This window comes from Mus musculus, chromosome 11, assembly GCF_000001635.26.
Source record: "Mus musculus strain C57BL/6J chromosome 11, GRCm38.p6 C57BL/6J".
NCBI classification, from domain to species: Eukaryota; Metazoa; Chordata; class Mammalia; order Rodentia; family Muridae; genus Mus; species Mus musculus.
In genome coordinates this window covers 26,383,855-26,409,887 of record NC_000077.6, presented here as the reverse complement: position 1 = coordinate 26,409,887, position 26,033 = coordinate 26,383,855, and the positions used below count along the sequence as shown (strand labels likewise).

Here is a 26,033-nt window from a genome sequence, read left to right as displayed (position 1 = left end):
GGAGTTCCTTGATCCACTTAGACCTGAGCTTTGTACAAGGAGATAAGAATGGATGCAGTAGGGGACCCCCATGTTGCAACACAGGGCAGGCAAGAAGACCACCAAATCAATGGGATCTAAATTGTGGGCAGTCACCACCAGCTGAGCCTTCTTGTTCTCTAAGATGGTGACTGTATTGATCCCTGCTTGGACTGTACTGACTGCTCAAAAGACAAGTGGTCTCTCAGGTGAAACTTCCCCTTTGCTAGCAGCTTTCTTCTCAGCAGAGACCAGCAGCCCCTGCTCAATGGTCAGGTGGTCTTTTAGGTGGGATGCTCCATTGCCAGCAGCTTTCACCTCAGCACTGTCGAGCAGCCTCTGCTTCTCGTGTTTTGTCTCTGCCCTGTGCTCATGGGCAAGCTTAAGTAGCTAGGTAATTATCAGGTCCAGGACCTGGGGGAACTGGTTAAAGGCAGGCATTACAGTACTTTGAGCAGCTTAAAGAGACAGCCCTTTGCTGCTGCAGCTCTATGTAGAGGGGCCACTTGACAAAGGGTGTAAAATCTCTTTTAGGGTGGACAGCTAATCCGATGCTGAAATTCTCAGGCCTTTTCTCAGTTGATTCTGCACCTTTTGGGCTCCTGTTTCTCCACAACAGCCTGGGTGGGGCCCAACCATCTACCCCTTGACCTTGTTTCCTTTGAACACCTTGTTTGGCTGAGTTCCAGGACAGCCAGGGCTATACAGAGAAACCCTGTCTCAAAAAACCAGAAAAAAAAAAAAAAAAGAAATATGTATTCTCCTTATGAAGGACCCCTCTTAAAATGCTATTTGATGTTTGGCTTCTTTAAATTAGTGGTCAAAGGGCCAACTCAGAAAACACCAAGGAAGCAACGCATATAAAAATAACGAAATGACTTAAATACTTTCAAAAAACTTGCTAGTGAAAAATTCCACATTCCAAGTGGTCCCTGAGTCAGCCTTGGATTTATCTAGTAATAAAGAACCTGAAGCTGGATAAAAAATAAACATGAAAGGAGAGCTGGTAGCAGTTACAAACAGATCTAAACTGCCTATCTGCACTGATACTGCTTTAAGCTTATAATAGACTTAATAACAATATAATAAGTAAAATGTCCACACTAAGAATTGAATTTAGCAACTGAAAATCAGGGAGGTTACGAGATACTTTTTTCTCAGTGGTGAATGAATGAAGTTTTAACAAGTTACATTTCCACCTACAGAATCTCATGATTTTCTCTTCTGCCCCCTTCCCTCCCACCTTCCTTCTCTCCTTCTCTCCTTCTCCTCCTCTTCACCTTTCTCCCACTCCCCCCTGGTGTTTTAAAACAGGGTCTCTCTCTATAGCCAGGCTATCCTGAAATTCACAGAGATCCACCTGCTTCTGCCTTCCAAATGCTTGGATTAAAGGTGTGTGCCAGCCTTCTTTTAAGTTTCTTATTTCTAAGCTTCTTTACTCATTATTTTCTTCAGAGAAGCAAGATAATTTTTCCAAACCTTATTTATGAAGACTTACTGTTGAAAAGTACAAAACATTTAAAATGTATGTGGATATTTAAATTTAGCAAAGAGAAACTGAGTAACAGCCAAATACAGTTACATACACACACTAAAAACCACTGCAATTTCCATTTTGATTCAGAGTTATATTTGATTCATAGTATATTTTTGAACATATACATATATGGTGTGTAGGTATATGTATACGTATCCACATGCATGTGGAATCCAGATATTTATACTATATTTTTTCTTCAGTAGGTCTCAACCTTACTTATTGAGGGAGAGCGGTCAGCAATTAGGCTGGCTTAGTTGATCAACTTGTTCCATGAGGACTAACTTACCCACTCAGCACTTCTACAGTTCCCGGCTTGCACAGCAAACACTCAACCCACTGAGCATAACCCAGCCCTGAGCTTTACTTTTAAACATGAAACAGGTACAGTCACAACACGTTCTGTGTCTAATGAAAAGTCCTATAAGATAAATCTTCTTGTGTGCATAAAATTCCATTCTTTCAAATCACATGTAGCTTTTCAGGTTAATATTCCACAAAGCTTCTGTCTATAACTGAGAGCAAGCAACAACCAGGATCGAATACTCAACATTAAAAGAAAACATCAGATCCTCTCTATCAACTAAAAGTAGCTACAAGACCATCCTACAACAACCAGAAATATATTAAGTTACACTATGTGAAAAAAAGACATTTCTAAGGTATATTTTTAAATAGACATACTTATCCCAACCAATGGCTCCTATCTCAGTAAGAAGGTCTTTGCAGAAACTGCAAGAAGGTGGTTGTACACACAACTCTTGCTTATTCTTTAAAGCAACTTCCTGTTGAAAGAAAAATATTTTAATTGGCTATGGAATTAACAACCGAATTATTAACTAACGACAAAACAAAGGTTCATAATACTCTCATAACCTAACAGAAATGCTCACTACTTTTTATAGAAAACCCAGGTGATGGTCGATTCTGTTGTATTGTTCAAAGATGGTGGAGAACACCAGGCACACAGAGTCACCATGGAATAATCTAGGAAAACTAAAAGACAAGCCCCAGAAAGAATAACACACATTTTAGACAGGTCTTACAGAGGTTAAATACTGCCTAACATTTCAAAACAAAAACAAACAAAACAACAACAACAAGCCCTTATTACCCTTTACCTAAACTGCTTACACTTACTTAAGACAACTTAGACTCATTTGTTTGGTTTGAAAGCAGTGGAAATAAAATAATACAGTTACGAGAGTTCTTCTCAAACAGTCTCTGTTCTCAATAATTAAAAACTCACATGCCTGACTATCACTAAAAAGTGCCACAGAAAGTTACAAAGCTTTTTGAATAGGTTCCAGAACTAGTAACTTCCTGTGAGCAACACATATGAGCAAGGTTGTCACTGCCAATGAGAACACAGTTTCAGAAACAACCTAACCATCCACACAGTTTTAGGGAGAAGATTCTAAATAGCATTGAAATCATCAATTTTGTTTACAATTTCTGAAGAAAGGCAGGCTACAGAATTTCACCTGTATTCAGAAACACAGCCCAAATGTACAATAGATTTCTCTAAGCCAAGATAAGTGAGAGGGTATTACTTTAGTTTAAACTAACACATTAAATGACCATCAGAGCTATAACTTACAATTAAATAGTTAGTTTTAATAGTAAGAGTTTAATGGGATATAATCTTGTTCTGGTTCCTGGGTTCTTATATTTGCATATTAAACAATAGCCAGGACAAAATTTCCTAATTTTTCTCCAATATCAAGGGGATATGAAACAATTGTTTCTTTACTTTGCTCTTTTAAAGCTCCTATTTTGTGTTCATCAACGTAGCTTGTAAGTTTGATAATCTTTATTAGGGTTTATAAATTCATAAGTCAAAATGTAAATTTAGAAGCTGATCCTAAATAACTCTGAATCTAAGCCTTTGATCAATGATATGCTCCAAGAGTTGCTATGAGGATACAAGAATAGCCTTGGAAGAAAGACGTAACAACTAAGTTTCCAGTAAATACCACCTTACACTTTTATAAAAAATCCACAGGAACTACAAAATAAGAAATATCAAAATGCTTTCAGTTGTCAGTAGCAATATTGCTGTTGTAATTTTGACAGAAACAATGATAAGAGAATCGTAACAAGTTAGACACAACTGTTGTGGTTTGGATCTGAAGCATGCCTCAAAAGCTCATGTGCTTCAGGCTTGGTCCCCAGTGAAAAGTACTATGAGCTCCGGAATGGGTCAATTCCCTAGTAAGTTCAGAGCTCAACGGGCCATTGGGAAGCAAGGCCTGGTTAGAGAAAGTATGTCTTGAGGTGGCAGGACCTTGGAGGGCATGTCTCATCCATATCCTTATGTCAGTCTCTCTGCCTCTAATCCACCACAACATAAGCCACTTTTCTTCTCCCAAACATAATCTTCTACCACACCAAGCAGGAATCCAGAAGCTATGGAGCCATGTTGACCATGAGCTGAAACTTCTGAATGTAAATGCAAAACAAGGCTCCTTTCACTAAGTTTTTTTCAAGTATCTTATCACAGAGACAAAACATTAGTCAGCACAATAACCAAAATAAACAAATGTTAAATCAATAAATGTAATTAGAAACCAACATTTTAGAGTAAAGAGACAAAAGCATAAGTGCAAAGAAAAAACAATAATGAGAATGGAAACACTGCTATGAACTCACGATTATCTTCCCTAGCTCTGTCTGCTGAAACGAATGAGAAGCAGAAACAGCAACGAGCACCACACGCAGTTTGTAGACTATGATATCTGACACTACTTCCCATGATAATAATGATTATTATTAGTCCAAATAAATCCTACAGATTTATTAGAGTGGCTGATTATAGTTCTAGAATAGAATGAATAAGTATGTCTAGAGCAACTGGCATCACAAAGCAGGAAGATTAGGTTATATTAAAAGACCACAGGAGGCAATATTAAGCATTTTGAATTGACCAAAAATAGGATACTTTCAGCATCAGAAAGAAATTGACTGTAATGGATTAAAGCTAATCAAACTTACAAAACTCATGAGTTAATAATGATTCTTAAAGACGTATTAGTTCCCTGTGGTAGCTGCTAGCACTAACTCATTATAATAAAAATTGTTTTTTTAAAGAAAAGAAGCACTTATCTTGTTGCTCTAGTGTATGCTCTGCCTCATAGTAACTAAATAATGCTGAGGGTTCTTATTCACATATTTTTGGTTAATAAATCTAAATGATAGTTTTGTTTTGTTTTCTTTTCCTCACCATTTGTGGTACTGTCCTTTGACAACACATTACACAAGCTGTGAGGTTTTATCCCCTGTACCACAAAATGTAAAACACAACTTAATGAGAAAAAAAATCCTTTAAAAATGCCAGTGAAATGGTGAACACAAAAGGATCAGCAGTGGATGATAAAACACATAGGTGGTAAGCTGACAGGAAATTGTTGCTGATGCATCTAAACCTACTGGCCAACCTTCACTAACTGAACACTAAGCAGACATTTGTACAACCCCTACAGTAATACAGTAAGAAGTACAAAGCACCAAGTACTCATATCAAAAGAAATATGCTGAGTACTAATGGGCAGATTACAAAGAAAAGTACAAACAAAAAGCAAAACAAAACAACAAGCCCTCATTATCATTTACCTAAATTGCTTGGGAAATGCTTAGGATTTTATTTTTTCAGATTTTAGATCAGTTACATGTGCATAGTAAGATATCTTTCAGGTGGGACCAGAACTGAAGCATAATATTAATATTTTATTCCTTATACGCATTTTAAAGGAAATTTTAAACTATGATTAGCAATTTTCTGCATGACACAAAGTCTCACTCTATGACACCTGCCATTTGTGTTTTCATGGCAGTGTTCAAAACATTTGGGATGTGAACCATTTTTTGTTTGGAGGTGATGGATGATCGACCCTTAGGAGAGGGTGTTGAAAGATTTTATGAATGGCTAACTACTCACTTTGCAATGAGAGAAATCTCACAGGGCACATGACTTGTTATGTCCAACAAGTAAAGGACATGAAAAAAAAGAGGATCAAGAGGAAAAAGATACAGCATCAATCAAAGCTCACCTCAGCATCCAAGTCATCCAAGTTCAAGAGCGAGACTCTTCACTCCCATAAGAGCAAAGCTTCTGTAAGGCTATCTCTAAGTCCATGGCGACTATAATTACATATTCAAAGTCACTATTATTGCCTTTTTCTTCCCATATGTGTTCATAGTGTGTGTTTGGACCACATGTACTACAGCACACATGTGAGCTTTAAAGGGCAACTTCATGGGGTTGCTCCTCTCTTTACCACTGTGGGAGTACTGGAGCTGAACTCAGTCGCCAGGTTGCACACCAAGTGCCAGTACCTAAAAGCCATCTTGTCAGTCCCAATATTCAATAACTGAAACAGGCAAGCACTTAGCTAGAGATATATAAACTGATATATTTATAAAGGAGTTGATACAATCTCCAGGATTTCCTAAAGTTAAACTACTATAATATCTTCCCAAAATATTAGGGAAGGAAGATGATTGACAAAGGCTGAAGTTAGGTCATAGAATCAGGGTACTCACTACAATTACCCCACTTTCTTTATGTTGCAAAAGCCCTTGAGGACTCTGTATCTGTACAAAAAATTACTTAATATTATATGCAATTTAATTAAGAATGCCCACTTCATGCAAGCAAGAATTCTGACTTCAATGTCCACCACCCATAACCCAGGTCTGGGGAGATAAAGGCAGGAAGATCTGTGGGGCTCGATGGTTGGCCAAGTTAGCTGAGTCAACAATCATCGTATCAGTGAGACACGCCATCTCAATGATAAGGTGTAACACAACTGAGAAAATTGACAATTGACTATGTCCACATCCACATAAATATATGCATACGCAAAACCATCAATACACAGATAAATACCATTTGAAAAGTTTCAGAAACAATAAAGACTTATTAGATATAATAAGTGTTAGAAAAAATTCTTACCAAAATCATCTTCAATTCCATCATAAAACTCATTAGATCAGGAGAGTGCTTCATTCTCTAAATTAAAACATTTTCAGATAATAACTCATGAAATGGATGTTCTAGTCATTGAATCTGAAATGAATGTAGACATCTAAATCTGAAAGCCATTAATTACCGAAACATTTGTCATAATGTCTATTTCTGCCGACTTCATTTTGAAAGAGTGACTAAAACTTCTGTCTTTGATTTCTATTGTGATAAACACCTTGACCACAAGAAAGGTGAGGAGGAGAGGGTTTGTTTGAGTTTACAGCTAGAGTCCATCTTAAAGGCTAGAAACACCAGGCAAGAGCTGAAAGCAGAGATCATAGAGAAACACTGCTTACAGTCTTGCTCCCATGGCCGCCTTTCTCAGTTTGCTTTCTTAGACCATCCAGGACCACGTGGCCAGAGGTGGTATCACCCACAGTAGGCAAAAGCAATCACTAGTCAGGAAAATGCCCCACACACTTGCCTACAGACCATCGAGGAAAGCAATTTCTCAATGGCAATTGTTCTTCCCTATAACTCAAGTTTGTGTCAATCAAGTTGAATACAACTAGGCAGGACTACCCTATCTGCGTGAAATGTAGTGAATCGTTAAAGACATCCTTTAAAAGTGTGCACATACATACCTCCATTTCTTCTCTGAAAGATCTAACAAATGTAGGAAAGCTTTATTTTAAAAGGGGAAGGAGAGAGGCAGAAGAAAGAGATGCGAATGAAATAAGAAACATAACATATAAAATTGTAACTTGGATTTAGTAGATTTTTTTTTAATTAATAATATATACTTTGCTTCTAGATCTTTAAGATCATGGATGCCAGCCCTTCACACTAACTCATCCTAACTCAAAAAGAGAAACAAATAGTAAAATAATAACTATTATAATGAAATGACAGAAAGGGATATGCCCTATAAAACAGAATGAAAATTTCAGAGAGCTGGTGTTCCACTGTTCTAAAATATTTTATTCTTAAAATAACTATAGAATAAATGGTTACATCTTAGAAGGCTTGAAAAGAAACTGCTTGCATTTGCTTCTCTTTTACATTTTGATGCATTTCACTAGCCACACACTACTCTGAATACAGCTAAACATAAAGTTGTTCCATGTTTTCAGAAGAGAAAATTAAAAGCCTAAGCTACCTGTGCAGCACTTGAAGGCAAACCGTTCCCATGACCTGGTTCTGGTGGACCATATGCCTACAGAGTAAATCTTATACCATAGCTGATTCTACACCAAACAACTTGTATCAAAACCCTGCAACTGACAGTCTAGCAGCTACATCCAACTCAGCACCTTGTTTTGAGAATCAATGTTGACTGAAATGCACCCATGCCTGTGTGGCCTTTGCTTATGGCTCTTAAGGTGCTGCTGTCAGATAGAGCATCACAACTGTGGCCAGGCTTACCTGTTCACAAAACCTGACAATTTAACTTTTATAAAAATTTTGTTGATTGTGGGACTGAGGGTGTAGGGGGAGGGGGGAGGGAGAGAGCCCGTGTCCAGCCAGAGTTCCTGTGCTCTGAGCAAGCAGGCATGGGAGGACTGCCAGAGGCTTTCTACTTGGCCTCAGTTGGGCTTCTGGTTGTGTGAAGCCACTGACCCCACACAGCAGGGGGTGGACAAGGGGCAGCCCCCAATACCAGGGTCCCCAGGGAGACACTCTTGGCCCCGGAGATACAAGAAGAGAGGGAAGAGGGAGAGAGGTTCCCACACAGGTGAGAGTCCCTAATCCAGTCTGTGGCTAGAGCACAGGAAGGCCATCTGACTGGAGATTAGGCACGGCTCGTTAGGAGAAAGCCTATCCTATCATCCAAGCACAGTGGGCCTTGATGAACAGAGACAGTCTATGGTTTTAGAGCTTTATTATAGAAAGGCAGGGAGAAAGAGAGAAGGTGGAAAGAGAGAGACTAGCCATGGCCATGAGGAGGGAAGGGGGAAAGAAAGAGAATGAGGAAAGGCTAGAGAGTAAGAGGTTAGAGAGAGAGAGAGAGAGCAAGGAGAGAGAGTAAAGAGGGAGAGAGTAAGAGGGAGAGTAAGGAAAGTAAAAGCTTAAGAGATTGAGGAGGGGCCAAGCAGCCCCTCTTACAGTGAGCTGTGTTATCTTGCTGTTGCTAGGTAACTGGGAGGAGTCTAGCCTGAAGGTCAGAAGCTTGGGACATTGTCTACATGACTACTAGCCACATGCTTCTCTTGTGGGGGCTGTGGGGGCAGTAACTTCGAAAAGAGCCAGGGGTCCAGGAGACATGAGCGAACACCTTCCATCCCATGTAGGTGGGAATTCTATCTCAGTTCGACTGAAGACCAGACTGCCTGTGCATAGCCCATTGCCCCACAGTTGACTGCTTGGGTTCCATTTACTGATAATAGTTTAAGAGAAAAATAATAACTCTCAACTGAATCTGGGAATGGAACTAGAAAGAAGAGAAAAAAGGGGAGGGGAGGGGAGGGGAGGGAAGGGAAGGGGGAGGGAAGGGAAGAGAAGAGAAGAGAAGAGAAGAGGAGAGGAGAGGAGAGGAGGAGAGGGGAGGGGAGGGGAGGGGAGGGGAGGGGAGGGGAGGGGAGGGGAGGAGAGTAGAGGAGACGAGACGAGACGAGACGAGACGAGACGAGACGAGGGAGGAGGGGGGAGAGGAGGAGAGGGACAGGAGGAGGGGGAAAGGAGAGGGGGAGAGGAGAGGGGAGAGGAGGGGGACTATTTGTCCCACTGTTTGCTTAGAAACTATGAACAAATTTTTCAGCTATACAATGGACTCATTCTTAAACGTTTAAGTACTATACACTACTACTAGGATAAGGGAGCAGATAATGAGAACAGACATAGTCTCAGCATCCCATTAAAGCAATGCTGAGCATACACAGCTAGCACAAGAGCTCACATTCTTCACTTCAGCAGTTCATCCCTCCACTTGTCTGTGCCTCAATAATGCAGTATAGAGGGCGAGATTCCTTGTCAGTCACCACATATAACTTATCATTAACACACAATCAATACAGAACACCAGAAAAACCACACACACACACAAAAAAGATCGCCCAAAAAAGTGCAGTTCTACCAACATGTATTTTTCTGCAAGAGACAGTCTGTATTTTCATTTATTTCAGTAATAATTTCTTTTACAGTGTTTCTATAATCTTTAAGAACATTTCCAATATGGTACAGCAAGTACTAAGAACAACTAAGTTTATGCTGCCTAGCTATCTCCTTAGCAACCCTCAGCTCCTCAATTCTTCTCATTATGAAAGGTTAAATGGACCTAAAGAACTTCCTTTTGCCCTTTCCTGATCATAATCTAGGACTACAAACCCCATCATTGCCAAACAACCTAGGTTTTATATTCCTATCACCACTCTTCAAGTTCAGAAGAGAAGTCATCCAGGACATACCACATAGGGGCATGATGCATATGGACCTGCTGATGTTTGGAAACCTAAAGTCTCAAGGCTGCAAATCAATTTCAAACCCCAAGATTGCCTGGAAATCTGCTGAGGATTTCAGAAAACATTTTATATAATATGTAATCGTTAAAGCTCTTGAAACTTACAAAACCCAGCAATTAACAAACCCCTTCTTTACAAACTAGAGCAAATTTAGAAATCTGTATCCTCATTTGAAGTGTAAGATTTTTAACAGACTTACCTGTTGGACTACTTGATGGTACTCATTAAGTATATTTTTCAGCTGCAGGCTACACAGTAATCTAAAATTTTAACAGGAAAATAGTTTATGCATTGTTTGTTATTACAAGGAGAAAATGTCTTTGAATGCTAACAAACATGCACATACAATCAAAAGAATCATATAAGCATAATTCAGATAAGCAAAAAAAAACATTAACTACTCATACTACTGAAAGTCTCATCTTCAAAATGCCACTATCAATTTTACTTCAAATATAAAAAACTGCTATCAGTAAGCAGCAGATTAATAATGCATCTTTGATAAACTATAACATAGCCAAATAAAAACTTCCATTGAACTAGGCTCTTCATCACAATAGGCAGATATAATACAAAGTTTGGATCGTAATATATCAAATTTATACTTGAAAATATATCCTGGCACAATATATCCTCCAAATTTTAGATTAATATAGCTGAACAGATATTTTTAATTATATAGGTAACGATAAGTCCATTGCCACCAGCTCACCTCAACTAACATAATACAGATAGGTCAGTAACTATTTAAAAGAAATTATTTTAATTATCTAGATGTAGAAAGTCTGAATTGGGGGGCTGTAGAGATGGCTTGGTAGTTAAGAGCTCCTTTCTCAGAACATCCAGATTAGATTCCCAGGACCCATATGGCAGCTCATATCTGTTCATAACTTCCGTTCCAGGGGAATCAATGCCCTCATCTAGTGTCTGTGAGCAAAGACATAAATATAGCTCACAGACATATACAAACAGAACATTTGTATACATAAAACAAAACAAAAACAAACAAACAAACAAACAAAAAACTCAGTAGGCCAGGCATGGATCCCAATTCTTGGGAGTCAGAAGCAGGGATCTCTGAGTTGGAGGTCAACCTGGTCTACACAGCATTCCAGGTCAGCCAGGGCTACATGAGAGACACTCTCTCAAAAACCTATCTATGAATGAATGAATGAATGAATGAAGTGAGTAAGGAAGTAAGTTTGGGTTTCCCAAACCACTTCCTTTCTAGCCCACCACTCCATCTACTCTTGTGCCAAGTTCCATTCCCACCACATCTCCTCTAATAGTAACAAAGCACTGTTTTCATTTGCTCCTCCATAGGAGGTTCTTAGCCAATATGCTTCCATCCCTTGTTACCAACTTGGTCTCCTACTAATTACCTCTACTGTGGCAGTACCTAGTTTATCCTTGCTAAATCTCCTCAAAGAATTGAGATGTTTAAGTACATACTATCTTCAAAATTCCATGACTCTTGTTTCAGTATCCACCTATCTTTTCTATATACCAATTTCCAGTTTTCAATTTTCTTTTTACTCACTCATTCCCTACAAACCCAATACCATCTCTACCTGCCATCCATCATGAAATCCTGTGCTTCTCTTCATAAACTGTTCTGCTTTCCTTCTCTTTATTCCCAGACACTGAAGAGAGAACTGAGGTTTGTGGTGACACTGACATCTCCAGCCCTAGCTTCTGATGAGCTGTTCCTGCCCGCATCAATTTTACTATGAACACCCAGACCAAGGCAATTGAATGGTTCTTCACAAATTACTAAATTATGTGTATGCAGTAAATATTAGTGAGAAGCTGGGAAGTGGGGTAGGGGGCAAGTCTTCTAACCATTCCTTTTGCCCCTTAAATCAGAACTTGTTAGGTAAGTGTACACAATTGTTGTTACTGCTTTCAAGAAAAACAAACATTGAAAGGGTGTGTTAAGTGAAAGTCACAGTGCAGTGATTCATAAAGACAAACTGGTTTGCAAGAACCCGTGTGTGTTGGGGATATTGGCTGAAAAGCACTTCAGGCAAAACTGCAGTCAGCAGAATTATGGCTTCTCTGGTCACCCGTCCACTAACACGTATACAAGCAAATAGTACCTCACCTTGCCTTCTTGAGCTGCAGGTCCTTAGGCAGCACTATTCTGAGGTGAAAGTCACTTCCCTGTGAAAAAGAAAAGTGCAAATTTCCTTCTTTCACTTAATGCTGAAAAGTTAAAATCAAACAAATATATTTTCCTATATTTATAAAGGATATGAAATTTAGCTAAGCTTTTTGTACTTGGAAAATACAAGATACCTATACATACATACATACATACATACATACATACATAGAGATAGATAAGAGTGCATTTGATGAAAAGTAATACTTCAAAATTCTATGTTGAAATCTTTACAAGTACTTGGAAATCATACAACATTAAGACAGGAGCATGGTTTCAAAGACAAAGACAAAAAATACTATGAAAGTATTAGCAAACATAGAAATTTATTTCTTAAAGTATATATTCACCAAAAAGGATATTCCGCTTTTAAATTTGCAACTTTCTAAATTTAATAAAATGAAAATATACTGTTATGTAATCTAGGTTTTTAGCTAAAAACAAATAATTTTAAGGCCTGGAGAAATGTCTCAGTAGGTAAGCACATTTGCTCTACAATTGTGAAGAATGATCCCAGCACACATATACAAAGTCAGCAACCGGCTGGAGGATAGCCTCCAGCCTACCTCCAAGATCAAGAGAGCATGTCTCAAACCAGGAAAGAATGATAAAGCAGGACAGCCAATGTCCTCTGCAACAGATATGTTCATGAATATCCAGCCCCACACATACACATGTGCGTACCACACATATACACATTGAAGCAGGTATGTTCACCTGCGTGTGTGCATGTACATGTGCATGCATACACGCGCGCGCACACACACAGATACATACACACATTTTCCCATTCACTCTGTAATGATTTCATATAGTGAACCTTCAATAAATAAAATACATAATATACTAATTTTTTTAAATCTAAATATTTGGTAGTTATACAAATTTTACTCAGGAGTCTAGGGAAAGGAAAGAGTGTTCTCTGGAAACACACTCAGCTTCACTTTCTGTCAAGAGTGAATAGGTAAGCAGTCTAAACTCTGTAGCTTAAACACGGTGGTACATGTGAATCTGAGCAAAAATAAGCAGGAAAAGACAAACAGAAGTGTAATCTTTTACTCCAACAATATAAAATGAAAAGAGTAATAAAATTCTTGAAAAACAATTACCGTGTGGAATTTTAGCAGACTCCCTCAAAGCAGATTCCAAACCAGAGGAACACAATTAAATGCACCCCATAACCTTTACTTTCATGGTAATATCACAGTTCTGACTTTCATTACATTTAAATGTCCTTTTAAAAAATGAAACAAAATGTACTACTGACCTTTTCAAAAGGTCAAGTAACAATAATTCACTATTTCATTAAAGCACTAAGAGGTATTATGCAGTAACTTTAGCCTAACTTCATAGACACCCCACACACAGGTGTTAAGAATGGTAGGAAATTCACCATGGACACGAAAACAGCAAAGCAACTCTACTTTACCTGAAAGAACAAATGCAAAGATTTAGGAAATCCAGTCACTGTAAAAGTCAAGTGTCATAAAGGGGCCAATACTTAATTATCCCAAGAAAATATACATAATTAGCATTTCTGTAGTTAGAGCATCTGAATGGTTTTACGCTTTCTCAGAAGAATTTTTCCAGCTTCCAGATAACAAAAATACTAAGCGTGTCTAAACCTGAATGTCCTGACATATCCTTCCCAAAAACCTAGAGTGAATAATAATAAGCAAATAAAATGATAAAAAATATTATGTTTGCAACCAGAAGTCAGAGAACACAATAAATCTGTAATTAATTGTAACAGGGATGAAAATCACTTGAGTAGAGCTCAGTCTGGGTTCCAAAAACAATGAGAGTTAAAAGTGTTATTCTAAAACTTCACAGAAGAATACGGACAAAAAGACTAACAAACACTTGTGGGAGAACCAAGCACTAGCAATAAGGAAAAGATCTAATATGAACCACAAGTCAAGGAGAGGCTGCTGGTGGCCATGGCTGTCACTCTTAGCACTCAGAAAGGTCAGAAAGGTCAATGCTGAGTTGGAGGCTTTCCTGGACCTCCGAGTGAGATACTACTTTTTAAAAGGCAAAAAGAAACAGTCAAGGAGATGTCTGAAAACATTTCAGAGCAGCAAAAGATTGGGCAGAAACACCCTTTGGAAACTGCACGTTAGAAAGAAAACAATAACTGTGGGAAACTGAAGCTTTTATGACAGAAATAAGAACCTACCATGTATAATCACTCCCTCAACCCCTCCCCCAAATAAATCATTAAATAAACTGCATTTTCCTTTACCAACAGAAGAGGGTATTCTTGAATTAGGAATTTCACAAACTACTTCAAGCAGCAAAACACAACACCCAAAGATCTGTGGCCCCAGTCCGCAGAGCTATGACACAAACACAGAGCACTAGAAGCAAAGGTAATGATGGAGCCAAGGAGAACAGAGCCCAGAAACATGCACCAATTACATACAGACTACAATATCAAGAAATGAACATTTCAATACTGAAAAATCTAAAAGCCAAGACCAGAAACTGACAAAAGCTATGACCATATTGACTAAACTCAGAAAGAAAACTAAGCAAATCAAAATGACATTAAGACAAGAAAAGCCTCGAAGATAGAGGAACAAGGGAAAAATTCCTGAAAAGAACAGCAATGGCTTGTGCTGTAAGATCGAGAATCGACAAATGGGACCTCATAAAATTGCAAAGCTTCTGCAAGGCAAAAGACACCGTCATTAAGACAAAAAGGCCACCAACAGATTGGGAAAGGATCTTCACCTATCCTAAATCAGATACGGGACAAATACCCAATATATATATAAAGAACTCAAGAAGGTGAACTCCAGAAAATCAAATAACACCATTAAAAAATGGGGCTCAGAGCTAAACAAAGAATTCTAACCTGAGAAATACTGAATGACTGAGAAGCACCTGACAAAATGTTCAACATCCTTAATCATCAGGGAAATGCAAATCAAAACAACCCTAAGATTCCACCTCACACCAGTCAGAATGGCTAAGATCAAAAATTCAGGTGACAGCAGAAGCTGGCGAAGATGTGGAGAAAGAGGAACACTCCTCCATTGTTGGTGGGATTGCAAGCTTGTACAACCACTCTGGAAACCAGTCTGGCGTTTCCTCAGAAAATTAAACATAGTACTACAGGAGAATCCCGCAATACCTCTTCTGGGCATATATCCAGAAGATGTTCCAACTGGTAAGAAGGACACATGCTCCACTATGTTCATAGCAGCCTTATTTATAATAGCCAGAAGCTGGAAAGAACCCAGATGTCCCTCAACAGAGGAATGGATACAGAAAATGTGGTACATTTACACAATGGAGTACTACTCAGCTATTAAAAAAAATGAATTTATGAAATTCCTAGGCAAATGGATGGACCTGGAGGGCATCATCCTGAGTGAGGTAACCCAATCACAAAAGAACTCACACAATATGTACTCACTGCTAAGTGGATATTAGCCCAGAAACTTAGAATACCCAAGATATAAGATACAATTTGCGAAACACATGAAACTCAATAAGAACAGTGACCAAAGTGTGGACACTTTGCCTCTTCTTAGTATTAGGAACAAAACAGAGTTACAGAGACAAAGTTTGGAGCTGAGAGGAAAGGATGGACCATCTAGAGACTGTCATACCCGGGGATCCATCCCATAATCAGCTTCCAAATGCTGACACCATTGCATACACTAGCAAGATTTTGCTGAAAGGACTCAGATATAGCTGTCTCTTGTGAGACTATGCTGGGGCCTAGCAAACACAGAAGTGGATGCTCACAGTCAGCTATTGGATGGATCACAGGGTCCCCAATGGAGGAGCTAGAGAAAGTACCAAAGGTGCTGGGGGGATCTGCAACCCTATAGGTGGAGCAACAATATGAACTAACCAGTACCCCCTGGAGCTCGTGTGTCTAGCTGCATATGTATCAGAAGATGGCCTAGCCGGCCATCAGTGGAAAAAGAGGCCCATTGGTCGTGCAAACTTTATATGCCTCAGTACAGGGGAACAACAGGGCCAAGAAGTGGGAGTGGGTGGGTGGGGGAGTGGGTAGGGGAGCGTGTGGGGGACTTTTGGGATAGCATTGGAAATGTAAATGAGATAAATACCTAATAAAAAAATTTTTTAAAAGACAAGACAACAAGTTTAAGCATGACAAGGAAGAATGTAGTTAAACAAAATTTCATAACTATGGAGTTATAGCAAGAAAAATACAAAATGACCATGAGAAAAATATGGTTGAAGCTGGGCATGATGGTGCACGCCTTTAATCCCAGCACTCGGGGGGCAGAGGCAGGCGGATTTCTGAATTCGAGGCCAGCCTGGTCTACAAAGTGAGTTCCAGGACAGCCAGGGATACACAGAGAAACCCTGTCTCAAAAAAAAAAAAAAAAGGTTGAAATAAAAAGTGCCAGAGAAAGCCCAATACACATGCAATAGAAACCCTGAAAGAAGGAGAGAGTAGAAAAGGATAGCTTAACTTCACTGTACTGGCAGTTCTCACACTAAAATAACATGAGAAAACGTACTCATGATAATCTAGTCTGAAAAAATATCAGAATTTTAAAATAAGGAAAGGGGGCCAGAGAGAAGAGTCAATGGATAAAGGAACTTTCAATCAAGCTGTAGTGAGTTCAATCCCTGTCGCATGGAGGGAGGAGGGACGCATCTTCCTTACCCTCTGGCATCCAGAGTACTCACTGTGGTTGCATGTACCCCCACACATTTGTGTGCACATTCACACATAAGATAATGTAATTTTTTTAAATAACAAAAAATAAATGAGGTTTTAAGGAAAATACTAAAAGCTAGGAGACAGATTATGCAAAGCAGTATTGTATTGGAAGGAGGAAGCTGAGGAATGAACCCATGCCTTCACACACAGTGGAAAACATGCAACCACAGAACTAACTCCCAGGTTTAGTCTAAAAAGAAGTCATCCAGCTCACTCAATCCTGGTGTAGTCCAACCAGCCAAAGTAGAACTCCTTGTAAAAGCCATTAAATACAGCACCCAGAAAAGTAGTTTCATGGGTACAGCTAAATTAAGCTCTGCTCATGTTTAACAAAAATAAAAGAAAGCCTTATTAAAACAGTTGGACTCTCAAGTAATTTAACTACTACTTACAACAAAAAACTATTCACAGTGTCAAAGTCCTTGCAATAGTCTTTATTGGAAGTTCATGAGAGACCCTGATCAGGACTCACCAAATCAGATGATTCTAAATTCCTGATTTGGAGAAACAGATAATTATTTTGTTGTTTCAAGGCTTATAAAAGTAAAGTAGCAAGGGGTAACTAGTACAAGAAGCATCATCACAGAACCAAAGGGCATTAACTGCATGGCAAAGAGGGGCTAGGGAGATATCTCCATAGATAAAAGCACTTGCTCTGCAAGCTTAAGGACTAAAGGTGGGATCCGAGACCCTAAATAAAAGCTCAATTCTTAACAGGCAAAGGCAAAGCATCTCAGAGACACAATGGCTGACAAGACTACACAGAATTTGCAAGTCCATGTGCAGCAAGAGAGCCTACCTTAATAAGTAATGTGACGAGTTATCGAGGCAAACATCCAATGTAAACCTCTGGTCTCCTAGACACACACACACACACACACACACACACACACACACTCACATACACAAATCACATAAGAAAGAGAAAGGAGGGAAACTATACCCTAGAAAAAGCAACAATGACATTTCCTTAATATCAATGGACTCAATTCCTCAATAAAAAGACATAGACCAACAGACTGGCTACATAAACAAGACTCAACATTTTGCTGCATACAGGAAACCCAACTCAGGAACAAAGACAGACACTTCCTCAGAGGAAAAGGCCGAAAAACAATTTCCCAAGCAAATGGTCCCAAGAAACAAGTTGGAGTACCCATTCTAATATGGAATAAAATTGACTTTCATCCTAAAGTTATCAAAAAAATAAAAGGAGGGACACTTCATACTCATCAAAGGTAAAATCTACTAAGATGAACTCTCAATTCTGAACATCTATGTACCAAATGCAAGGGCATCCACATTCATTAAAGAAACTAGTAAAGCTCAAAGCACCCATTGCATTGTACACAATAATAGCGGGAGACTTCAACACCCCACTCTCATCAATGGACAGATCATGGAAACAGAAATTGAACAGAGACACAGTGAAACTAAGAGAAGTTATGAAACAAATGGATTTAACAGCTATCTACAGAAAATTTTATCCTAAAACAAAAGGATATACCTTCTTCTCAGCACCTCATGGTACCTTCTCCAAAACTGAACATATAATTGGTCACAAAACAGGCTTCAATAGATACAAGAAGATTCAAATAATCCCATACATGCTATCAGATCCCCACAAACTAAGGTTGATCTTCAATAACAACATAGATAATAGAAAGCCCTCGTACATGCTGAGGGCTGAACAACACTCTACTCAATGATAACTAGGTCAAGGAAGAAAGAAAGAATGAAATCAAAGACTTTTTAGAGTTTAATGAAAATGAAGACACAACATACCCAAAGCAGTCCTAAAAGGAAAACTCATTATCTCTGACTGCCTCCAAAGAGAAATTAGAGGGAGCACACACTAGCAGCTTGACAGGATACCTAAAAGCTCTAGAACAAAAAGAAGCAAATTCACTTGAGAGGAGTAGACAGCAGGAAATAATCAAAATCAGGGCTGAAATCAACCAAATAGAAACAAAAAGAACTACACAAAGAATCAACCAAACCAGGAGCTGGTTTTTTGAGAAAATAAAAAAAGTAGATAAACCCTTACCAGACTAACTAGAGGGCACAAAGAAAGTATCCTAATTAACAAAATCAAAAATGAAAAGGGAGACATAACAACAGAAACTAAGGAAATCCAAAAAATAATCAGATCCTACTACAAAAGCCTTTACTCAACAAAATTGGAAAGCATGGATGAAATGGACAATTTTCTAGACAGATACCAGGTACCAAAGTTAAATCAGAATCAGATTAATGATCTAAACAGTCCCATATACCCTAAAGAAATAGAAACAGTCATAAATAGTTTCCCAACCAAATAAAAGCCCAGGACCAGATGGGTTTAGTGCAGAGTTCTATCAGACCTTCAAAGAAGACCTAATTCCAACTGTCTCCTGAGAGGGTCTGGCAGTGCCTGACAAATACAGAGGTGGATGCTCTCAGTCAACCACTGGACTGAACACAGGGTCCCCAATGAAGGAGCTAGAGAAAGGACCCAAGGAGCTGAAGGGGTTTGCAGCCCCATAGGAGGAACAACAATATGAACTAACCAGTACCCCAGAGCCCCCTGAGACTAAACCACCAATGAAAGAAAACACATGGTGGGACTCATGCCTCTGGCTGCATATGTAGCAGAGAATGGCCTAGTTGGTCATTAATAGGAGGAGAGTCCCTTGGTCCTGTGAAGATTCTATGCCCCAGTATAGGGGAATTCCAGGGCCAGGAAGTGGGAGTGGGTGTGTTGGGGAACAGGGAGAGCGAGGGGAGGGGGGGTTTAAGGGATTTTCAGAGGGCAAACTACGAAAGGAGACAACATTTGAAATGTAAATAAAGAAAATATCTAACAAAAAAAAGAAAGTAAGAAAGAAAGAAAAGAAAGACAGAAAAGGGTGAATATCATAAATAACTTTGTAAATCAATATATTCAGAAACCTATATGAAATTAACTCTTTGCCACAAACTACCAAAGCTCACTCAAGACAATAGGACCTAATAATAGAAAACATACTTTTCCTCTGCTCACAAATGATTCCTTCATGTAAAAACTGATTGTCAAGGTACCAAAGGTGATGTTTATAAACAATGGTAATTGTGGTGCAACTAAACTATAAGTTCTACCAAAGAGTAAAAACAAAAGTTAGAATAAAGAACTTCATGTAGAAATTATATAAGCTCCAAAATCCAGTGATGAGACACAATACCGAAGCATCTACCAGATCCTCTTAAAGCAGCATGATGAGGGAAGTGCAACACCTCAGAAGCATAGAAACAGAAAGTGTGCAAGCAAAATAAAGGAAGCAACACATACAATCACACATCAAAAAGAAGTAAGATGGGAAAACTGTTCCGTATAACAAAGCACCAATTCACAGATAGGTATGATAGTGTTAGAAAAGCCTTGAGAGATTTGACACCAATAATTACTATTTAGCTATTTAAGCCAAGAATCTAGTATTGAAAATCTGAAATATACAAAACCAATGCAGAGACCCACAGCCAAATATCAGATGGAACTTGGGAGTCTTGTGAAAGAGTTGGAGGAAGGATTGTGGGACTTGGAGGTACAGAGACTCAGGTCTCCACAAGAAAACCAAAAGGTTCAACCAACCTGGACCCTTGGGGGGCTCCAAGAGACTGAACCACCAACCAAAGGGCATACATGGGCTGGATCTAGGCCTCCATACACACATGTTTAAGAAAAGTGCAGCTTGGTCTTCACATGAGTCCCTCAACAACTGGAAAGAGTCCTGCCCCTGACTCTGCTGCCAGCCTGTGGATCCTGTTCCCTTAACTGAGTTGCCTTGTCTGATGTCAGTGGGAGACAATGTGTCTAGTCCTGCAATGGCTTCAGGTAGGTGCCGGGTGGGCTGGTTCCTGGGCAGAAGGGAGCAGCTCCCCTCCTCAGAGGAGAAGAGGAGGGGGGGGGGCTATGGGGGGGATGGGGAGAGTAATCAGGATGTAAAGTAAGTGAAGAAATAAATAAATAAATAAATAAATGGGAAAAATGGAACTAAAATGAATGAATGAATGAATGAATGAATGAATATGCAGTATATAAGTGAATGTGTAATGGCCCAAAGAACCTCACCGAAAAGTACTCGTTAATTTCAAAAGAAGATCTGGCAGAAGCCACACTAACCTAGTAACTGGCATTATTAATATCAACACTGGGAGTAGTTGACTTCATGTGCCTTGAAGGGAACACAGGACAGTTTCTGGGATGCCCCTGCCCAAACACATTCCCAGAATTCAATGGTGAGAAAATATCAAACCTAATAAGCTTAACTCTTAAAAATAAAATTCAAGTTAATAAAAACACAGACTAAGAACTGCTCCAAAAGAAGAGATAAGATAATTAAATACTCCATGAAATTTTACACCGCATAGCAGTTGTAGTAACTGTACTGAGGTTAGGTTTGAGTGGACCCTTGTTTTATGAAATGAGTGCTAAATTATTTAGAGATAAAACAGCAAGAAACGTATCTATGATTTAATCTCAAAGGGTAAGGTAAGTGTGTGCACAGGACCAACCACAATCACACTCAGGATAAAATCAGTTGTGCTGGATAGCTTTTAGACAGTGCTTAAGACTCAAAGGCATGCTTAAGGAATAAAAAATTAGAAATTACCTACATCGAAGGCTAACGTATTTCCGGTCTAATCTTATGGCTATAATTGTTTTCTAAAGTGCTATTGGAGATACAGACAAGTGATGTGAAACACTTGTTTCTGCCTGTCCTGTGCAACACTTGCCTGGCATGTGAATGGCTGCAGGTTCAATTCCCAGAACAGATGTGCACATGCATGCGCACAAATTCATTCTCTCTCTCTCTCTCTCTCTCTCTCTCTCTCTCTCTCTCTCTCACGTTTCTGAATGTTTCTGTAAATGTGAAAAACATTTTAACTGGATATTTCAACAGTTAAGCAAAAGGTGGCTAACTCATTTCCATCTATAATAAATTTTAGCCATTCTTTAAAGGTTCACATGGTTTGAAAATCCCTAAGGAAGTCCATGCTTCCTGTGTGTATATTTATCACAGAGAATTTTCTTAACTCCCAGGAATGTTTAGGGACAAGTGTTACTATTTAGAAAATCTGGTATCTGCTCAGCATTCTAGAGGTTGTTGCTTCAACACACGTGGAAATTAATGACTCCTGTCATTAAAGGGCAAGTTACACGTAGCTGAGTTTAATATTCAGAGGAAAAGTCCATAGTCAAAATCTTAAATTAAGGTAATTTGTTGTACCATGGGGGGGGGGGGGGGGGGGCCCGCTGGGGTGAGATTTTCTAAACAGTAAGAGTTTCAGAGGTAACTGACACCATCATAGTCAAGGTAGTCTCTCTAGATTTCCCAGGATCTGATTTCAACTATAAAATAATGGGGTTTGGATTTTTCTGTTTGTGTAGGTTCGGCTTAATAGTGGACCCTGAGTGCTCTATAAATCAAAATCGTAAGTGTAGTAACACACCGCCGTGATGAACTCTGGTTAAGACCTACAGAACTGCACCTCCCTCTTCCACCACCAGCCAGGCACCGGCGAGCCGCCCCGCCCACCCTGTGTCGCGCGGCGTCGCCACCTAGCGACCGCGCATGCGCAGAGTATCGGCGCTACTTCTCCAGGCTCTGCTACACTCTCCCAGCCAGGCAGCCGGAGACGCCGCGGTCAGGCTTTGCCACGAGTGACAGGCTCTCGCGCGACAGAACGACCCCTCAGGGTACCTGAGCCGAAATGAATCCCTCATACACAGTTTTCTCCCGGTTCTGAGGAAGTAGCAGCGGGAAATGGCGCAACAGGCTTGCTTCTGCTTCGTCCATGGCGCACAGGAATGGCCGCCGCACATGCGCAGTCTGCAAAGGGACGGGGCGGAAACCCGCTTCGGCGGGAAAAACTAACTGGTGGGTACGCTGCCCTGACCTGGACAATGAACTGGGCCAACTGGTCTGCTTAGTAGCAGGAGAAAGCAGGAGAAAGGAAGATCACTCACAAGTCCACAGGCCTGACGGTTCAGGATTATTCTGACCTTGACTGTCAAAAAATAAAACTAGCAAAATCCTCTTGTTGATTTCATTGAAGACTGATGCAACTCCAAAGCTGACTTTCCTACTTTGACAGGGCATTTACAGTGTGCCCATAGCATACTGTTTTTACCCTGAACCTGCCCCATCACCTCTCCTGTTCTTGCGTTTGCTCTGGACTAGATCTCCTGTATACTCCCAGTATACCCTTCAACCAAATGCATATGTAAATAAATTGTACATTCAATACATCATGTATATTGTATGCTGATTCAGTGTTGTACTGTTTTTAATTAGATATATTTAAAGGAAGCCCATAGAAATTGTGAGAGATTCAATTTATTCTTGAGGTGGTAGACTGACAAAATTTCCTATACATTCTGGTAACTTAGAAATGGTTACTCATTCACTCATTTCTAAATATAGATTTAAGAAAACGTGGGGGGAGGGGGTGTTGATTGTGTAAGAAACTTGTTAATAGTTACCATATGATAATTTGGCATTAGAATAAGTCACTTTTGATTCTACTATTTTTAAGATCACTGTAATATGTTAGTAAGTAAGATTGTGCAAAGATGAATAAGATATTCTTCCTATTCTTATTGCCCTCATTGAAGATTGGATTTTAAAAGATTAATAGATTGGCAGAATTTGTCACAATATTCTGAATGCTTGAAGAACACAAGAATGTTGTACTTGTTACACTAAGACTGTGGTTCGCAACCTTCTTAGTGACCCCCCCCAACCATAAAATTATGTTGTTGCTTCTTTGTAACCGTAATTTTGCTACTGTTATGAATCACAATTTAAGTGTTTTTGGAGAACCAGTATGATAAGACTTTCTCAAAATGTGACTCAGATTGCAGTGTTGTCAGCACTAAAAAAAAAAAAAAAAAAAAAAGGTACACAACTTTATACAAGTGTTACAGCTCTGAGGAGAAAGGTTTCCCCAATGCAAGTGTTGCAACTCTGAGGAGAAAGGTATCCTGGCAGTCTGGAGCCAAAGAATATTACACAATCCCACAATACAACAGACCTCACACAAGAAGATTATTAGAAAAAATACAGGAGGATGGCTGCATCTGCTTGGGGAAAAAGCAGCAAAGAACTAAGCTAGAAACAGGCTTTACACAGGGATTCTTTGGGAGTTTTTCAGGGTGGGGATTGGTGGGACTCCAAGTTTGAGTTTTAGGCTATCTCAGGGATTGGTGGGTTTTCAAGCAAAGGGATTGGTAAGTGAGCTAGGACACTTTTTTTTACCATACAATTAAGGAAACAAAAGTTTACCACTGAGGGATTCGGGGCATACAACCTTGGCATTTGAATAAACAACAAAACCTAGATCAATCCAATCACCTCTGGCCCCCCACAGCAGCTCCTGAAATACTCACTTCAGATTGCCTTCTTTATGCCTGGAATAAACAACTCTCCCTGACTCTGAAGAGGCAAGGACAGGGAAAAGAAGCTACATATGAATTGCTAAAATTGCCCCAGTTTGTAACTATTAGATCATACCTCCTTAGTATAGTCATACTGTCTTATTAAAAAAAAAAAAAAAAAAAAAAAAAGGTTTCTATGTTGCATTGAATCTCAGTTTGTTAGTTTTATATGCCATAGAAATTGTACTAAACAAATTTTATGCTTTTGTTAATTTGTCTGAAAATTTATGTACTCTTTTATTTTTCTGGATTTTCATCATGTATCATTTTAACCCAGCATTAATTCCTCATGTCCTCCTAAAGTGTCTGAAATAGAATTTTTTTCTCAGCTCATGCTAAATAGAAATGAAATGCAAAAGAAAACAACTTTACCCATGGGAAACTTGTACAACGTTTTAAAGGCTTTTTTACTGTTTAACTTATTGAAAAAAAGATGCTACTGTGGTACTTGATCTAGCAGCTACTGTTCTTTGGGTTAGATAGAGTCTTGTGTTTGGTTTGTTTGTTTGTTTGTTTGTTTGTTTGTTTGTTTGTTTTGCTGTGTACTGGGAACATCAAAGTTTTCTTTATATTCTCTCAAGAGATGTGCTATAGTTTTATTTATTTTTAGCACAATGTACATTGACTTAGCATCTGTCTCCTTACCATGGAATAATGGGACACTTGAGTGCTCGTCAACATAAGTGATTATTTTTATAGTGAATATACCTAAGAGACATTGAACTTAAACAGGATATTAGGAGACCTGTAAGCTCCAGCTTACAGATGATTCTTTCTTACATTCACAAAAGTAATTCTTCACCATTGAAATTTCTTCTCTCAGGGAGCTCAATAAAGGTCATCAAATCCAAGACATATGTGGGTAAAAGAGTCCCATAGACCTAGCACTTGTAAATAGCTAATCAGAACTGGCAAGATACCCAGTGAGATAGACGAAAACTGTGGAGCAACTTCTGAAAGTAGCTGAAATGTCTATAAATGCTCAAATGGCTCAGCAGACATTCATATACAGCATCCCAGTACAGTACTGGAAATGATATTGCCTTCCATGTAAATGATGAAGGGGTTCGTGCAAATCAATCAAGGGAAACTCAAGATGAGTTCTTAGCAGCACTTTTCTACCATGATTCAGTCTACCTCTTAAAAACTGGTATCAGGCACTTGTCTGCCAAAGTAACTCTGTGGATAGAATGAGTCTCTTTGTCCACTGCCTCATCACTGCTGCTACCTCCAACTCAGCTTAGCAGCCACTTGAACTGCCAGCCTTGGTTGGCCACCAGCTCCCCTCCTCCCACAGGGCCATCATGATAGCAACTACTTGCTAAAGCTGCAATGATCTTCCAGTTTCTCACATAGGTAACTGCAGTGTCTGCCAGTGTTCTGCCTCTAATTTGTGTGTTATATGAATTCCAGACCAAAGGCTAAAAGTAAAGATATTTCTATATTCCTCACACACCCCTAACTCCAACCTAAAGATTCCCAAATTCTGGTAGTAGGGTCCCTGTGGTGTGTTTAACAACTCTACAAATGAATGTAATATATGCTGAAGTACCATCTGCTCGGTCATGCAACTCAGTTATTAAGAATGTTTCCATTATGCACTATGTGATGGGGATACATTTAAAGCTGTTCAAGAGTGGACCATACAAGATTAAGAAGATGTGTAATCTCATCCAGTATTTATACCTTTTTTGTTAAGACTTGCATTTTCAGTACTTCA

The 26,033-nt window shown here is 39.2% G+C and overlaps 1 protein-coding gene and 1 pseudogene across 4 annotated transcripts in view; both read right to left on the bottom strand.

Annotated features, from left to right (window-relative positions):
- Fancl (Fanconi anemia, complementation group L) overlaps nt 1-22,804 on the bottom strand; it is an 84,800-nt gene extending 61,996 nt beyond the window's left edge. For 3 of the 4 annotated variants that reach the window (NR_102382.1, NM_025923.3, NM_001277273.1), the window contains exons 1-5: nt 22,578-22,804; nt 12,084-12,142; nt 10,179-10,239; nt 6,510-6,566; nt 2,240-2,340 (exon numbers count right to left, since the gene is read on the bottom strand). Coding sequence is in view for 2 of the 4 variants with exons in the window: in NM_025923.3 (NP_080199.1) it covers nt 2,240-2,340; nt 6,510-6,566; nt 10,179-10,239; nt 12,084-12,142; nt 22,578-22,673 (374 nt within the window). In the remaining 2 variants the exon portion in view is untranslated. The remainder of the gene's footprint in view (nt 1-2,239; nt 2,341-6,509; nt 6,567-10,178; nt 10,240-12,083; nt 12,143-22,577) is intronic. The other variant, XR_872208.3, reaches the window with a different exon arrangement.
- Nucleotides 25,099-25,599, bottom strand: Gm18324 (predicted gene, 18324; annotated as a pseudogene).